The sequence below is a fragment of the Antechinus flavipes genome, chromosome 3 (genome assembly GCF_016432865.1).
Source record: "Antechinus flavipes isolate AdamAnt ecotype Samford, QLD, Australia chromosome 3, AdamAnt_v2, whole genome shotgun sequence".
NCBI lineage: Eukaryota > Metazoa > Chordata > Mammalia > Dasyuromorphia > Dasyuridae > Antechinus > Antechinus flavipes.
In genome coordinates this window covers 520,948,193-520,966,493 of record NC_067400.1, presented here as the reverse complement: position 1 = coordinate 520,966,493, position 18,301 = coordinate 520,948,193, and the positions used below count along the sequence as shown (strand labels likewise).

General features: G+C 41.4%; 1 protein-coding gene across 2 annotated transcripts in view; it reads right to left on the bottom strand.

Annotated features, from left to right (window-relative positions):
* Positions 1–17,753, bottom strand: part of UCP3 (uncoupling protein 3) — a 37,957-nt gene extending 20,204 nt beyond the window's left edge. The window contains exons 1-4 of one of the 2 annotated variants that reach the window (XM_051987132.1): positions 17,648–17,724; positions 7,087–7,213; positions 6,001–6,235; positions 5,007–5,217 (exon numbers count right to left, since the gene is read on the bottom strand). In XM_051987132.1, coding sequence (XP_051843092.1) covers positions 5,007–5,217; positions 6,001–6,126 — 337 coding nt within the window. In that variant the 5' untranslated portion in view covers positions 6,127–6,235; positions 7,087–7,213; positions 17,648–17,724. Of the gene's footprint in view, positions 1–5,006; positions 5,218–6,000; positions 6,236–7,086; positions 7,214–17,647 lie in introns of both variants that reach the window. The other variant, XM_051987131.1, reaches the window with a different exon arrangement.
* Positions 17,754–18,301: the final 548 nt, after the last annotated feature.

Sequence of the window (18,301 nt, the reverse complement as noted above, 5' to 3'; positions counted from 1 at the left end):
ACCTCATTTAGACCTTATTTAACTCATTTAGACCCAACCACCCGCAACCCTAATTTCATTTGGTACCCCAAATCTAAACCTCATCAGAATAAGGCTCCAATATGGGTAACTGCAGTCTACAATTAAGTACAAGTTCATAAAAAGGTGAAAAACAAGATTCTCTGGAAGCTCAAGAGGGAAAATGTTGCTGATGTGAAGTGGGGTGGTGGTAGATTAGGGAAAACTTCCTAGAGGAGATTGCATCAGAGCTGGGATGGGCAGGAATTCTATAGGGAAGGAAGCTATCCAAGATATTTGTACATATATATCTATGTAAAAAATATGTATATATGTGCATATTTTTATATATATGTATAAATTTATTAAGCACCTATTGTGTGCCAGGGCCTATGCTAAGAACTTTACAAATAATCCATTTAATCCTTACCACCACTCTAGGAGGTAGATGCTGTCATTATTCCCATTTTGCAGATGAGACAACTAAGGCAAGCAGAGGTTAAATGATTTTCTCAGGATAAGACAGCTAGTAAATGTATGAGACCAGATTTAAATCTAGACCCCACATTCTCTTCATTGAGTGCCATAATAATAATAGACTTTATTTACTTGTAGGTCAATGCTTACCTAATTGTATCCAGTGTCACAACACCCCTGTCAGATAGCTGGCACAAGTATTTTTAACTGCACTTGGCAGGTGAGAAAATTAAAGCTTAAGAGAAATGGCCAATCAGGGGCCCACAGCAGTGGCCGGGGAGGGGGCGTCTCCAAATTTGTACTTGATCCCAAGAGTTGTCACCCTCAACACACTATTCTTCCCACGGCACCGTGCTTTCTCTTAAAGTAGACCAGCAGCAAAAAGCACAGGGAAAAGTGTAGGAAGTTCCTTCCCTCCTTTGGGCTTCAATTTCTCTAACTGTAAAATAAAGAGGCTGGCCTAAGTCCTGCCCAGTTCTGACTTTCTGATCCTATAATTACAGGATCAAACAAAAGAAGGCGCGGACAGAGCTCTGAACGGGTCAGGAGACCGGTTCAGAGCTCTGTCCCCGTCAACACTTACAGATGAGTGTCTATAGGTGAGTAATTTAACCTCTCTGAATTTCAGTTCCCTTATCTGTAAAGAAGGAATGAAAACATATCATTCTCATTATATGTAAATTTGCATTACACCATGCAAATTTACATAAAGAACTCTGAAAGACATGGGACAATGTTACAGAAACATGTATGAAGAGTTTGGGGAAAAGTGTGCTCTCAGTTTGTTCCTGATGTCCGTGGATTTGACAAAGATGAAACATTTGAAGAAGAGAGTAACAAGACTGCAAAATTAGCATAAAAATTAGAGCTAGAAATGGATGAGAATGATGTGGAGATGATTGGGCCTTATGTTGAACTGTTGAATGAGCATCTGATTGAGCTGCTAGCTGCAAAGATTGCTTTGGGCCCAAAGTCGAAGCAAAAAGGTTCACAACAAAACAGCAGAAACATTTCATCACTTTAGTAAATTTTTTTCTTGTATTGGAAAAAAAATGAGTCCAAATGCTTCAAGATTTTTAAAAGTTCAAAGACTAGTTGAGGATAATATTTCTTGTTATCTGATATATGAGGGAAAAAAAGAGAGCCACTATCCAAACGTCTCAATAGCTTCATAAAAAATGTCGCACAGCCAACCACCAGTGAGCGATAAAGGCTAGGGGCATTGGGCAGGTAAGGGGCAACACACTGCACACCTATGTTAACCTTACTATCTGGTACTGCACATTATCACTAGCTTTACCTTTCATTTCATAATTCTGGTTATTATCATAGTATGACATTTAACATGTCTGCATTTGAGTATATTTTATTTTTTGTGTAAAAGGATTATTTTGTGTCTGCCTCTGTATAGGCTAAAATGAAGTGGGTGGATACAGACAACTTCACATTACCCACTTATATACAAAACTAACTATCTTACTCTCTCCTTCCCCAAACTGTGAAGATCTAATGAGATATATGCAAATCCTTTCTAAATCCCAAAATGTGAATACCTGTTATTGGTTGCCAATTGGTTGGTTTTTGTCCTTTGTTCTTGAAGAGGACCAAGATGACATTACTATGTTTGACAGTGGCCAGTCAGCTTGGAATGCTCTGCCACAGATCAGACACAAATAGTCCCTATGAACAAATGGAGCGGCTTCTCTGACTGTGCATCTCGCATTTCTTCTGAGCTAATTCACTTGGGCTTTGCTCATGAGCACAGCACCTTTTCTGAGGGAACGCGTCGTGCTGGGTGGTCCTGGGCCAGTGTCTCCCAGGCCATGCAATCACTGCTAAAGTTCTAGTGTCCTCGTGTCACTTTTTCTGACCATCCTGCGAGTGTTTGTCCTGTGTGAGTTCTCCATATGAACCTGTTATGATCATTATTTTTTCATTTATTATTTCATTAGGAGAAGCCCAGGGACTGAAACAAGCTAGATTGTGGAGAACCTTGAATTTATCTAAAAGCTCTTCCAATTTTCAGTCTGTGACTCTGAGCTCTGAAATGCATGGGATACTTGGATAGTATAAAAATCCATAAAAAGAGAATCTGAGCCATGTGGCAGGACTTCTAGCTCCAACACCGATTCTTATTCGCTTTTAGTTATTTTCCTCAGACACTGAATCTTTGATCTCTTTTAGATTCCAAGAATTTTGTAGAAATTTGGCTAGGAATATTTAGTCTTTTGGGGAGGCTGGAAGTAGAACTAGAAAAATGCAATGAAGTTGGTTTTACAGAAGGAGAGTGATATGGGCTGCCTCGAGAGGTACCAGGTTCTCTGTCAGGTCCAGGCTTCAAGTGGAGGTAGATGACCCCTGGCTCGTTATGGCTGATTCCTGCTCAGCCGGGACCTTTATGGTTACAGCCAGTTGTGTGGATCTGGAGATTCTAGAGTTCTGTGACACTTACTGTGACCAAAAGGCCTCTTAGGAGCCCTTAATCCTTTCTGCTTTGAAGAGATCAGGGACAGCTTCCCCTTCTGCTCCCTGACATTGCCTTTCTGTGCTGGGGCAGCCGGGGCAGCCCTGTCCCCCTGAGAGATGCTGCTTGTCCGTAACAGGCACTACTCTAACTTAGGTTACCGGCTCCTGGCGAACACACTCTTACTTCTTGGTTTTTCTCACCAGTACTGCATGGCTGGCTGGCTTCAAACTAGAAATGTAAATCTTAGGGTCTGGGTTCAATTCCATGTTCATCCTAGTCTAGTTTAGTTTAGTTTAGCTCAGTTCAGTCTAGTTCAGCCCAATGTAAATTAGATTAATTAAAATAAATTATCTGGTTCCTACTGATTAGGATTTTTACTTTTCCTGCCTCAGATCTAAGGCAGATTTAATCAATTGGCAAGTCCTTCTTGAAGGTTCAGATTCTTACCAGGGTTTTGGGGGATGGATTAGAGAATTCATCCTTATTTCTCAGGAGCTTATCAGTCAACAGAGAAAGTATTAAGAACTGGGGAATCAGCAGGAAACCCATTTCCAAATTCTAAGCATGATTTTTTTTTTCTAAGCATGCTTTGAAGAAAAAAGTGGGTCAGAAGATTAAGGGGGCTCAGGAGAACTAATCAACATTCAACAAACAAATCCAGGACACCTGATGTATGAAAAGCCTTGGGGAAAGGGGGAGATGGGAAGAAGAGAAGCCTCAGGTAGTGGCTTTGAGATGTGATGGAAAAGACAAGAAGGATGGGAAAGTTTAAACAAAGCCTCAGAGACAAGACTATGAATTCTGGAGCTGCAGGGTATGAAAGTCCTAGTTCAAAGATGGAGAACAGAAACTGAGAGTGGAAAGAGACTTCCAAGAGCATTTAGTCTAAGTCTTCTGTGCCTGAGCAGGGATCCCCCATCTACAACATTCTGGGAGCACATACACGTATACATACAAAACATATACATGTATGTATGTATTTGGTCATGCAATCTCCTGCCTGAAGACATCTAGAGCTGGGGAAACCATCATTTTCTAAGGCAGTCCTTTCTACTTTGAAACCGCTTTGGTTGTTCCGAAGTTTTTTTTTTTCCCTTACATTGAACCTAAAACAATATGTCTGCAATATTCACTCACTGCTTCTATTATTTTGCCATTCATGGTCAAGTGGAGAAAGCCAAATATCTCTTTTACATGAGAACCTTTCTTATTCTCGATAATGTCGCTCATATCCCCCCACGTCGTCTTTTTTCCAGGCTGAACAGCCCCCTCATATTCCAGTCCTCATTACCCTTGCTGCCCTCCTCAGAAACTAGGATTTCTATACACATAATTCTTGGACAAAGGTGTTATGACTCCTGACCTGGCATAAGCATTCCTCTTTCTATAGGTCTATAGCTCTAAGACCAGAACTTTATTTGGTGCAAAATAATTTTATAAGGCAGATTGGCCAAGAATTATTATACCCATTTTACAGAAGTATAAACTGAGGCTCAAGGAGAATAGCCTGTTCAGCCTCAGATAGCTGGCAAATATTGGAGACAGAATTTGAACCTATTTTCAATCTCTTACTTTTTTTAGTTTTAGGATTATAAGATTAGGATTATCCAATATGTGGATAAAGAAATTTAGACTCAGAAAATATAAGTCACTTGATTAAGGTCCCAGGGTGTAAGAGAGAACTGAGATCCATCTTGATTTCAGAGTCTGCCATCTTTCTCCCACAACCCACCTGTCTTCAGGCTCTAAGACCAGCTCTCTTTCGATGGGCAGGTACTGCTGGTTCTGTTCCTCTCTAGTTTTCATATATAAGCATTTGCCTGCCTCTTGTATCCCCCCATGCTCCCCAAGAAGGCGTTAAATATTTTTCCTTTTGTCTCTGGATCCCTAGCAATTAGCACTAAGAGTCTTTGCAAATGCTGGCTCAAACTAATGCTTGGCACATTGGCTGGCGTTGGAGACCAAGGCAGTCTGCCCTTGGCACTGGGTGCCCCCTCCCCTCCCCGCCTCCCGTTCTGTGGCCTCCTGGGCCCAAGATTTAACTTCTCTCTGACTCCCCACTCACTTTCTGCTCCCTTGGGGGTGTAGAACTGCTTGACAGAGTCATAGAGACCGATTCGGATGGAGGCAAAGCTCATTTGGCGCTGCAGTCCGGCCACCAGGCCGTTGTAGAGGCTGGCGGGGCCCTCGGTTTTTGCCATGGTCAAGAGGGTGCCCAGCACTCCCCGGTAGCGCACATTCTGAATCGCCTGCTCGGCCTGGGATTCTCCTTGGATCTGAAGGACAGAGGAAAGGGTTGAGGAGTCAGGGAAAGCCCGGAGATGTCCAGTCAACTTGTGCACGAGTCCAGGGTCAGAGGGTCAGGACCGGACAAGAGACCCCGTACCAAGGATCCAGCGGAGCTGGCAGACCACAACCTCAGCAGGAGATGGCAGCCAAAACGTCTGATGAAATCCACAGCTTTGAACAGAGAGATTTCTAGGAAGAGGGAGGCTACAGTCCTGCTGTCTTGGTCGGGCTCTACCCGAGGAATCATGTCCAGTTCGGGGAACTCTATTTTAGGAAGGGCTCTGACAAACGGTGACTTAGAGGGGACATGATGGCTGCCTTGAGTGTCTGAAGACCTGTCATGTAGACATGAAGTCTCAGTCACAAAATCTGGAGGTGGAAGGAGACAATGGCTTCCCTCACCTTTTTATTGGTGAGGAAATGGGCTTGTCCTCGGTGGTCCAGAGGGCAGAACTAGAACAATGGGGTGAATGAAGTTGCAGAGGAAAAGACTTTAGTTTGCTGTAAAGAAAGCTTCCCACCCATTAGAACTGTGCCAAAGTGGAATGGGCTGCCATGGGAGAAAGTGAATCCCTCATCATTTGGTGACTTCAGTCAGAATCAAATGACCACCGAGGAATGTTATAGAGACAGCCCCTGTTTAGGTAGGGATCGGACCGGATGGCCTCTGAGGTCCCTTCCAGCTCTGAGACAGATAACAGGATCTTGTGCTTTAAAACTCAATTCATTCCATCAAACTGAGTGATGACCCTCCCCAAGGGACCACTTACCTGGAGGCGAACTTTGGCTGTGTCCAATGGGAAGGTGAGGAGGTCAGCAAAGCAGGCAGCAGTGCCGGCCCCCAGGACTTTGACTGCAGTGGTGGGAGGTGTATCTGTGGGCTTTAGACCAACCATGGTCCCAAAGGCTCCTAATGGGCTGGGAAAGTGCTCACCATGCACTCAGAGGAGACTGGCAGCTTAGCAGATTTGTCCTTGGGGGTCTGAAGGAGGCTACAAGAGTGATCTGAAAGAAAGATGATGCTAAACGATCATTCCTCTCAAACGTTTGGTTTTCGCTTCCCAGAGCGAGTAAGGACCTTAGACTCCTTTGGGTCTAGCTCCCTCTTTAACCTAAGAAAGCTGAGGCCCTGGAACATGGAAAAGAAAGTACAAGGGCCTGGAAGTCAGCTTGGGTTGTAGTACTGGTTCTCCCATTGAACTCAAGGTGAACTTAAAGCCTCTGAGGGTTTGGTGGGTTATCTCTGTGTATGAAAAGTCAGGGATAGAGCTAGGCAAGGTAGGAGGCAGGTGGCTTTTCCTCCTGGGGTTAGCACTATGAAAGGGATGGAAGGAGAGTATAAGATGTTATTTGTTAGCAAGGTGTTAACACCTGAGCCTTCCTTTACAAAGTGGATTAGAGGAGCAGTTTGGGATTGAATGAACTGAAAAGGGATCAAATTCTGCCTAAATCTGGAGAGTAAGAGGAGCTGGAGAGACCGGTAAGGTATAGAGCAGTTGTGATCCCTGCTTCCCAAAACACCTGTGTCCAAGGGCAGCAAGGTGGATGGGGGGGGTAATTTCCCTCATTTCTCCCACTAGAGGCAGAGCTCCATCAACTGGTAGGAAGAGAAAGACAAAAAAGGTCAGTTTGACCTAAATATTCTGAAGCTATTTGGAAATCGATGGGATGAGAAATGTTAACACTTTAACATTTAAAATTGTTTTTAATTCTAAATTTTCTTTCTACCATTCCTCCCCAACTCATTGAGAAGGCATGCAATATGATATCAATTATCTATGTGAAATCATGCAAAATATTTCCATATTAACCATATTGCAAAAAACCACAGAAAAATAAAATGGAAAAAAGTATACTTCAATCATTATTCTGTTTGTCAGTTTTCTCTCTGGAGGTGGATAACACTGATTCCTTTGATAATCTTGACTTTTTGTTCTTCCAGATGAACTTCATTATCATTTTGATAGTTTGAATTGTATGGCACTGAATAAAATAAATTTAGATGGAATTAAAATTTTTATTATATTGACTCAGCCCACCTATAAGCAATTAATATTTTTCAATTGCTCAGGTGTCTTTATTTGTATGAAAAATGTTTTGTAATCGTATTCATAAAATCCCTGAGTTTGTCTAGGCAGATAGACTCCCCAATATTTTATAATGTTTGCAATTGTTTTAAATAGACTATCTTTTCTTGCTGTGATCTGTTGGCAATATATTTAGCAATGCGCATGACTTATGTGGGTTTATTTTATATCCTGCAACTTTATTGAAGTTGTTAATTGTTTCAACTAGTTTTTAAATTGATTCTTGAGGGTTCTCTAAGTATACCATCATATCTTCTGCAAAGAGTGATAATTTTATTTCCTCACTGCCTATTCTTATATCTTCAATTTCTTTTTTGTCTCATTGCTATAGTTAGCATTTCTTTTTTAAAATATCTTTTTATTTTTAAAATATATAGAAATATAGTTTTTAATATTCACCCTTGCAAAACCTTGAGTTCCAAATTTTTCTCCCTCTCATCCCCCATCCTTTCCTCTAAACAGCAAGTAATACAATATATATGAAACATGTGCAGTTCTATATATAGTTCACATTTATCATGCTATACAAGAAAAATCAGATCAAAAAGGAAAAAATGAGAAAGCAAAGCAAAGCAAGGAAACAGCAACAAAAAGGTGAAAATACTATGTTATGATCCACAGTCAGTCCCCACAGTCCTCTCTCTGGATGCACATGACTTTTTCTGTCCCAAGTCTTTTTGAGCCTGAATCACCTCATTGTTGAAAAGAGCTATGTCCATCAGAGTTAATCATCACATAACTTTCTTGTTGCTACGTACAATGTTCTCTTGATTCTACTCTGTAGCTAGCATTTCTAATGCAATTTTGAATAATGGTAATAATGGTCATGCTTGCCCCACCACTGATCTTATTGGGTAGGCTTCTTCTTTTTTATTACAGATGATGCTTGGTCTTAGTTTTGTGATGATAGCACTTCTCATTTTAAGAAAGGCTCCATTTATTCGTATGCTCCCTAGTATTCTTTGTAGGAATGGCTGTTATATTTTTTTTAAAAGCTTTTTCTGTATCAAGATCATATGATTTGGGTTTTTTTTTTTAGTGGATATGGTCAATTATACTGAAAGTTTTTCTGACAGTAAACTAGCTTTTTATTCCTGGCATAAATCCCACCTGATCATATTGCTATAAATTCTCTGCTGGCATTTTATTTAATATTTTTGGTTCGATATTGCTCAGGAAAATTGGCTGATAGTTTTTTCCTTGGTCTTTGTTCTCCCTGGTTTGGGTATCAAAATCATATTTGCGTTAAAAAATAATTTGGTAAGACTCCTTTCTTACCTATTTTTCATAATAGTTTTTTATAGTATTGGAATTAATTATTCTTTAAATGATAGAATTCACTTGTAAATCCATCTGATTTCTGGCAATTTTTTGTTTTTAGAGAGCTCATTTATGGGATGTTCAATTTCTTTTCCTCAGATAGGGTTATTTCTTCTTTTGCTAATTTGTATAATTTAAAATTTTAAAAATACTCATCCATTTCACTTAGAATATCAACTTTCCTGGCATATAATTGGGCAAAACAGTTCTTAATAATTGTTTTAATTTCATCTTTGTTGGCAGTGCATTCCTCCTTTTCATTCTGATGTTTGATTTGATTGATATCTTGGTTTTCTTGTTTCTTTTTTAAAAAAAAAATCAAATTAACCAATGTTTTATCTATTTTACTCCCCCCTTCCCCTAATAATACTAGTTACTAATTTTATTTATTCAATTAAAAAAACTTTCAATTTTATTGTCTCCTTTGAGTTTTAGGATTTTCATTTTGATACTTAATTAGAGATATTTAATTTAATCTTATTAGTTTTTTTTTAAAGTAGCATGCCATATTCATTGATCTCCTTTTTCTTTCTTTTATTGATATATGCTTTTTAAGTGAAAAATTTTTCCCTAGGTACTATTTTGTCTGTATCCCAAAAGATTTGAAAGGTTGTCTCATTGTTGTCATTCTCATCAATGAAATTATTGATTATTTCTATGATTTGTTCTTTGACTCACTTATTCTTTAGAATTGGATTATTTAGTTGCCAATTAATTTTTAATCTATGGTCCCAAAGCCCTTTTTGGAATATAATTTCTATTGCATTGTGGCTGAAAAGGGTACATTTAGTTTTTCAGCTTTTCTGTATTTGATGGTGAGGACTTTATAGCCAATTAAAGGCTCATTATTTGTGAAGGTATCATATAAAAATGAGAAAAAGGTATATTCTTTTCTATTCCCATTCAGCTTTCTCCAAAAGTCTATCACATGTAACTTTTCTAAAATTCTATTTACCTCAACTTTTTTCTTACTTATTTTATGGTTAGATTTGTCTAGGTGGGAAAGATAAGAGCTCTCACTATTATAGTTTTACTATTTCCTCCTCTAATTCATTTAATTTTTCCTTTAAGAATTTGGATGCTTTAAATTATATAATTATATAATATGTTAAATTATATAATTATTTATATAAATATACATATTTATATAAGGGAAAAATCAAAACAAAAGGGACAAACTACAAGAAAAGACCCCCCGAAGTGAAAATAGTATTTTTTTAAATTATAGCTTTTTATTTACAAGATATATGCAGAGGTAATTTTTCATCATTGACTCTTGCAAAACCTTCTGTTGCAACTTTTCCCCTCCTTTCCCCCAGCTCCTCCCCAGATGGCAGGTAGATCAATACATGTTAAATTTGTTAAAGTATATGTTAAATACAATATATGTATATATTTCCATAGAGTTCTTTTTCTGCACAAGAAGAATTGGACTTTGAAATAAGGTAGAATTAACCTGAGAAGGAAATAAAAAATGCAAGCGGACAAAAACAGAGGGATTGGAAATGCTATGTAGTGGTTCACACTCATTTCCCAGAGTTTTTTCACTGGGTGTAGCTGGTTCTATTCATTATTGAACAAATGGAACTGATTTGGTTCATCTCATTGTTGAAGAGGGCCACGTCCATCAGAATTGATCATCATATAATATTTTTGTTGAAGTGTATAATGATATCCTGATCCTGCTCATTTCACTCAGCAACAGTTAATGTAAGTCAATCCAGGCCTTTCTAAAATCATTCTCCTGTTCATTTCTTACAGAACAATAATATTCCATAACATTCATATACCACAATTTATTCAGCCATTCTCCAATCGATGGGCATAGGTTTCCAGTTTTTGGCCACTACAAAAAAGGGCTGCCACAGATGTTTTTGTACATACAGGTCCCTTTCTCTTCTTTAGTATCTCTTTGGGGTATAAGCTCAGTAGAAACACTGCTGGGTCAAAGGGTGTGTACAGTTTGATAACTTTTTGAGCATAGTTCCAAATTGCTCTCCTGAATGGCTGGATGTGTTCACAATTCCACAACAATGTGTCAGTGTCCCTGTTTTCCCATATCCCCTCCAACATTCCGTATTATCTTTCCCTGTCATTCTAGCCAATCTGACAGGTGTGTAGTGGTATCTCAGAGTTGTCTTAATTTGCATTTCTCTGATCAATAATGACTTGGAGCATCTTTTCATATAGCTAGAAATAGTTTCAATTTCTTCATCTGACCATTGTCTGTTCATATCCTTTGACCATTTATCAATTGGAGAATGGCTTGATTTCTTATAAATTAGAGTTAATTCTCTATATATTTTGGAAATGAGACTTTTATCAGAACTTGTAATTGTAAAAATATTTTCCCAGTTTATTGTTTCCCTTCTAATCTTGTCTGCATTAATTTTGTTTGTACAAAAGTTTTTCAATTTGATATAATCAAAATTTTCTCTTTTGTGATCAATAATGATCTCTAGTTCTTCTTTGGTCACAAATTCCTTCCTCCTCCACAGATCTTAGAGGTAAACTATCCTGTGTTCTTCTAATTTAGAAAATAGTATGCTTTAATCCACATTCAGTCCCCAAAGTTTTTCCTTTGCATTCAGATGGCATATTTCTCATCCTAATCTTTTTGGAATTGTCCTGGATCACTGCAGTGCTGAAAAGAACTAAGTCTGTCATCGTTGATCAGCACACAATCTGTGTTAGCAAGATTTTGATTAATCGGTCAGTTGCTTCGTTCAGGTTGGTCTATGTAAATGTAAGCAAGCCTTTTGTGTTGTATACTAGCGCTAGCCAAGAAGACTTGAAAGAATGGTGGTCACTGGTTGCATGTGCCTGTAAAGACTTACTGACAGGGGAAACATGGAAGTCCATATCCTTGGGGTTTCTCAGCTATGGAATGGTCTGTCACTTAGAAATTCAGAGACTCTATTCATGGGCTCAATTTCAAGTAAAAATGGGCAATAATCTACTGAACTATATTTTCAACAATGCTAGTTTGGGTGCCTCCTAGTTTAGTTGGGTGGTAGCCAGTTATAATATATACTATTGTATAGTGAATATATAGATGCTCTCATGCGATGCCAAGCTGTGATATGAATAGAATGAGTGGATTTCTTTATGTCTTCCTTCTTTCCTTTCCTTCCTAGGTAGAGACCCAAGGCCCATGGCAGGCACCCAGGCGATCCATGTGACTGTGAACAAAGGTCTAGGGGCTGACACATCTTCATTGCTTCTCTGGGCCTTTCTCAAAAGATTGCAGGATTCTTCATCAAAGAACTTGGCTTCATATGCTCTAGAACAGGTAACAAAGCTGCAGGATACGTGCCATATCTTGGCTCCAAGTCACTGGAAACTGCTTCCTCTTCACATCAGCCTAGAGGGCTACGTTCTTTGCCCCATTCTTGCATATCAGAGAGATCTCAAGCAGTCTCAGTGGAAATGACTGCACCAGAGATGGAGGGATCTCAGGGTCAGGCATGGTTCCCCTGGGCAGCCCGGAGCTTGAGGGAGAACAGCAGCAGAACCAAGGCTGGGGACAGAGGCCGGGGAGAGCTGCAGGGGGTGTGCCATGGGCTCCCTCCAGCACAGAAGGGAGAAAGAGTGAAGGGACCTGATAATAGTTAAGTGGAAGTGCAGTAAGAGCTTGTGCCTCTCCCCAGAGAATGTGCCATCGGTGTACATGAATTGTGTTTGAGTAAACCCATCTGCTCCAGTTGTCTTTGTGGTACAGATTTGAGAAGTGACATCAGTCAAGAATCAGGAGAGTAGCCCCTAGTGACGCAGCTTATTGTCGAGGCAATGATAGAAGCTGGAACTCTGTAGAGGGACCTTCTGTGGTCCCTCACTGGTGGGGTTGTCTCAGGCATTTCCCTCTCAGCCAGGAAGGCATTACACAGTGATTTTGGACATTAAGGGATGGAGAGTATAAATACTAGCAAACCTGTGTCAGAAGTTATCTTAGAAATGACCAGCAGGATGAATACAGAGAGGCTTGGAGAAACTTACATGAACTGATGCTGAGTGAAATGAGCAGGACCAGGAGATCATTTACACTTCAACAACAATACTGTATGAGGATATATTCTGATGGAAGTGGATTTCTTCAACAAAGAGAAGATCTAACTCAGTTTCAATTGATCAAGGATGGACAGAAGCAGCTACACCCAAAGAAAGGACACTGGGAAATGAATATAAACTGCTTGCATTTTTGTTTTTTTCCCAGGTTATTTATACCTTCTGAATCCAATTCTCCCTGTGCAACAAGAGAACTGTTCGGTTCTGCAAACATATATTGTATCTAGGATATACTGTGACATATTTAACATGTATAGAACTGCTTGCCATCTGGGGGAGGGGGTGAAGGGAGGGAGGGGACAAGTCAAAACAAGCGAGTGCAAGGGATAATGTTGTAAAAAAAATTACCCAGGCATGGATTCTGTCAATAAAAAGTTATAATAAAAATTTTTTAAAAAGATAAAAAAAAGAAGTTATCTTAGAGCAACTGGTCTGACTAATAAAGACAGACATTGAAAAACAGGTTGCCTAACGACAGCTTAAAAATATAAGAAAAATACTAATTTTTCTCCTTTGAATCCCTGCAATGTTAAAGGCATCCAGGATGGGAATTTCAGATTAATCCCCATACTCGAGTACCTGTGGCCTACCCAACAGGTAGAGTGGGTCCCTTCCCTACTAAAATCATAGTTCATGAGCCCTCACTCACTTATTACCTTCTATAGTCAGCCTAAGGACACTGTTCATGGCCAAGAGCTTTAGGAAAATAACACAGTAATAAAAATAGTAACGAAAAATTCCCTTTTAGTAGATTAGGATATATTTTCCCATGACTATATACACTAATGGGTAGTGTGGGCACATACATGGGAAGTGTGGAGAAGCATGTGTACATGGACTATGAGAGGCTATCTGTGCTTGTGTGAAGGGAGATATATATTATACACACACACACACACACACACACACACACACACATATACATCTCACATACACATATTCTATTTCTCTGTCTCTATACAGAACATGTCTAGACAGAGCACGGGCAGTAGAGAGAGGTATAACTCAGGCCTTGGATACAGCCAGACGCTCTGTTTTAGTGCTCTCACTGGGCCTGGGCTGCACTTGATGCATTTATCTGGAAGCAGATGCTGCTCTGATGGACACTTAGCTACAGCTGGCTGTTCCCAGGCGTTGCTCCACTGATAACATGGCTAGGAAGCATCTTCAGCTGTAGCCATTGGCTATAGTGTTTTCTCTTCAAGGGGAAAGTGTGTTTGCTCAGAGCCAAAGGCTTTTAAGAAACAGCTTTTTTAGAAGATGAGCAATCCTTTCCTCAGTGATAAAACCAATAATAGCCCTAAAGTTAAAAAACCCAAATGAACCTCAGCTTTTTTCCTTTACATAAGGGGCTGCCTGTTCTTTCCCAGGGACTAGGTTAGAAGGCCTTTCTGTTCTTGGTTTTTTCCTCAATAGTATTTTATTCTACCAAATACATATAAAGATAGTTTATAACATTCATCCTTGTAAGACTTTATGTTCTAATTTTTTTCTCCTGTCCTCTCTTGCTTCTTCCCTCCTCAAAACAGTAAGCAATTTGATATAAGTTAAACATGTACAATTGGATATTATTTTGCTCAGGTGCCAAAATCATTCAAAATAGAGTCCTCTGGGTTAGCTAATTCTCTCAAATTAAATCTTTTTTTTTATTTAGATTCAACTTCCCAGTCATTGATCTTGAGTCTTTCCTTTACCTTAAGATCCCCTTTGCCACCCAGTTTTCATCTCTAAAGGCTAAAGTATACCTGGTTATAAGACATACATAGGCAAGTTATTGTTTGGTTAATAACTCTGGAGTTCTGGAGTTCTCTGGTTTCTCATTTCCAAACCCTCTTCCAATCTCCAATATCTTTGAGTGACTGATAAAAGGAACAGAGACCAGGCTAAGCCCAGGGAACTACTTTGTACCAGGCCTTCCAGTTGCCTTGTCAATCTTGGTTGATGAGGGACCTGGCACTCACTGTGAGACTGATTTGCTATGTATCTTCATCTATAAAGGGAAGTGGGTTGGGCTGGATGGTCTCTAAGAACGCTTCCAGGTCTATGTTGTCACATTTAATTGATGTGTTGGCTGGTTTAGGTTAATTACTTTTTCTTTTGTTTTTTTTTTCTTTTTTTGATAGAAATAATGGCTCTTCTTTGCCCAATTATTTTTGGGTGGGTTGGAGAGAGAGATATTTGGAAATGAGGTAGATATATAAACAAGATATATCAATAAATATGGAAAGCTTCTAACCTGGCTTAGGACAGGTAACATTCTGGATTCTTCCCTTGTTTTTCAACCCCAGGTAGAACAAACCTGTGTTTTCCCTGCCTGCTCTCAAGTAGGAGAGTTTGTTGTCAATGTTGGGTATGAGTGGAGCATCTGATTGAATAATTCCAATTGTAATCCATGCAGCTGGAGCAAGCCCCAGGAGGTGCAGAGTCTAGCTCCCCAGTGCAGGAATGTCTTCCCCAGATTTGCTGCCAAGGAGCCATCCAAGCTCTGCCCCCAGGCTTTCAGTGAGCTCACTTTTGTTTATGGTAACCACCTGGCCCGGGCTGTCCTTTCAGCAGGGTTTGTATCAGCACATTCCACTTTTGGATAGCTCTCTGAGATGATGGGAACTGTTTTAATTTGCCTGTGATTAATTGTTTGTCCTTTGGTAGAGGAAAGTAGAATGGGATAACTCATTAATTTAGAGATTACTTACTGCTGTGTGCAGAGAGCCGCAAGCCTAGCAAAGTATGGAGAAGCTTTCTGATTGCTCAGAGTTTGCTTGGGGTTGGAAAAATGGACCATTGAGAAGGGTCTTTGCAATATCCAGATGGTAAAATCCTAAATTTGGATATTTATCTGGGACCTAGGGTGGAGCAACTAGTCCTGAGTGAGAATCAGGATTAGTAGTAACACAGTGCAGTAGGTAGTGAATTGTAGCTTAGCAGAAGAGTACAGAAATTTAGGGCTCCCTAATAAAGGACAAGAGAGAGCTTTCTTATATTTATATATCTAATGATCTTCATTCAGTTGCTGTGTTATTTCTATTTTCATTTTCCTTGGGAACTGACCCTAGAAAACATACTCCTGAAGTCTGAAATGTGTGGAAGCAATGGGAAGAAGGGATGAGGAAAATGGGAGCTGGACCCAGGTAGCAGGGAGGGTGGGGAGGAAAGTGGGGATGGGGGCAGAAGCCAGCCAGGGATCGGGGAAGATTAGTGAAAGAGACAGCTGAAAGCCCTGGAGATAAAGGCCGAGGCTCCAGGGCGTTCCAAGAGAAGGATGTGGGTGCTGGGAGGCTGACTCAGGTCAGGGCACCCGAGGCCGGGCCTGTAGCCCTGGCACCTGTCTGTCCCCCGGCCTGGGGATGGCAAGATCTGCGACTCCCTACATCCTCTCTCTCCAGACCAGTTGCAGGAGGAATGGCTCGGCAGGGCCTGAAATCTCAGAGGAAGGCCGCCTCCCTCCCAAAGGGGCATCTCGGGGCTGCAGGTGAGAACATGCAGGAGCCACAAGCTCCAACCCCCCCATTCTGCACAAGAGGAAGCGGAGGGTTCGCCCTGGCCTGTGGGACACGGCGCAGCCGGTCGCATCCCCCTTCCCCTCCGTTTTATACATAATTGCTGTCTCCTTCCTCATGTCTGGGTTTTCCACCTTTTCACAGGCAGGAACCTGGGCTGCCCTCCTTCTCCAGGCTTGTAGATGCTGGATGGGCCCCCATCCCTGTCTCCCCTCAGCACCAGAGCAAGGGGAGCCGCGCTGCTGGCTCTGCCGTACTTGGGAGAGCAATCTGACTCATTTCCTCGCTCCTGCTCTGGGTGGCGGAGGAATGACCCGCTCAGTGACTTGGGGACCCTGCGTTACTGCACTCAACAGAGCTCTTCTCTGCAAAGTGTAGGGAAGTATTAGGAGGCAATGAGGTGGCTCAGCACAGAGGGCAAGGCCTGGAGTCAGGAAGCCTCCTCTTCCCGAGTTCAAATCCGGCCTCAGACACTTAGGGTGACCCTGGGCAATTCAGTTAGTCCTGTTTGCCTCAGTTTCCTCATCTGTAAAATAAGTTGGAGAAGGAAATGGCGAACGCTCCAGTGTCCTTGCTAATGTGGTCACAAAGAGTCAGACACAATTGAAAAATAAGAAATATTAAACAAAACAAACCTTGCACCTCAAAGCTGCTTTGACCATTGTGAGGACTACTACTGTTACATTTTCTTTATAACTACTGTTATAATATTTTAAATCCTAAGTCCCAGGGGACTCCCTTATGCTGCTTTAATTTTACCTGTGGCCTGAGGGCAGAAAGGAACCTCGAATGGCTCCAGGAACACTCTGGGACAAGAGGTATGTGCCCGTTCCCTTTACCCCCCTTCTCTGCTCACTTTTTCCTCATGTGCTCTGGGATCTCAGTGCAGCCGCCCTCAGGGGTCAGCACAGGGAGATCACCCCTTGAGAACAGCTCCAGGAAGGAACCTGGACTTGGGACACCCAAGAGTTAACCAGCCCAGAAGTTAATAGGTGGCTCTGCCAGGAATCATGGTCTTGGATAGATCCCTTCTCTGCACCTTTCAGGTGGAATTGGACTAGGTGTTCGCTAAGGCTCCTTCCAACTGGAACACTGCACAATTCTGCCAGCCAGGATGGCCCTGGGAGTCCAGGCCTTAGATCCCTGCTGGGACCTTTCAGAGTGAACGGGCAGCCCCATCCTCGCCTCTGCCCCCATTTAGGGGGCACGGAGGCTGGTGAATCTCAGCACCTCCCTGCTGCCAAGAGCACTATAGGAAGTCAGGGCCGAGGGCCCCCGAAGCCTGGGCATTTGGGTCCAAGGTCACTTTTGGCCATTTTTGCCACGGGGATCACGGTTCTTCCTGGGGCCTTTTCCTCTCAGACAGAGCTATCAGTCTCAATCTTTAGGGCCTCCCACTTCTAGGAGTTTCTAGCCCACGGCCTCAGCCCAATCCTCGTGGTTCTTACCTGGGAGCAGGATGGGTGGAGGGGCCCCGTTTCCTGGGTTAACAGCAGCAGTGCCCTGCTCTGCGCTCTTTGCCATCTGCCCGTCTCTGGGGGCCTGTGGGTGAGCCGGCGCCTATATTTATAGACTCTGGCAACCTTATCCTCCAAGAGACAGGTGACGGCTGAAATCATCTGATGACAGGCAGTGAGGTGGAACAAGTGGGGATGGTCAGGGAATTTCAGAGCTCTTGCCACCAGGAGCTGGGGGGGGGGGCGGTGTCTGTCTGAATGGGAGCAGAGTGTGGAGTGGGGAAGATGGGCCAGGGACTATGTTGATTCATGGAGAAAGCACTGGGCTTGGGAGACCTGGGTTTGAGTTCATCAAATTCAGTCATGTATGACTGGATATAAGTCACTTTCTATGGCACAGGTTTTTAAATTGGTAAATTGGGGATGACAATACTTGTGCTACTTCACAGAACTGTGATAGAAAATGTAAACTAAAGAGCAATAGAATTTGGGCCTGACATTATTATCTGAATATCTGAGGACCAGCATGATTGGGGCTCAATCAGGGAAGAGTCAATTTTTTGTCCAGAAAGGCAGAGCATTCACTTTGTTGTTCAATTAATTCAACTTAACAAACAAATACAATTTGTTAAATATAATTAACTG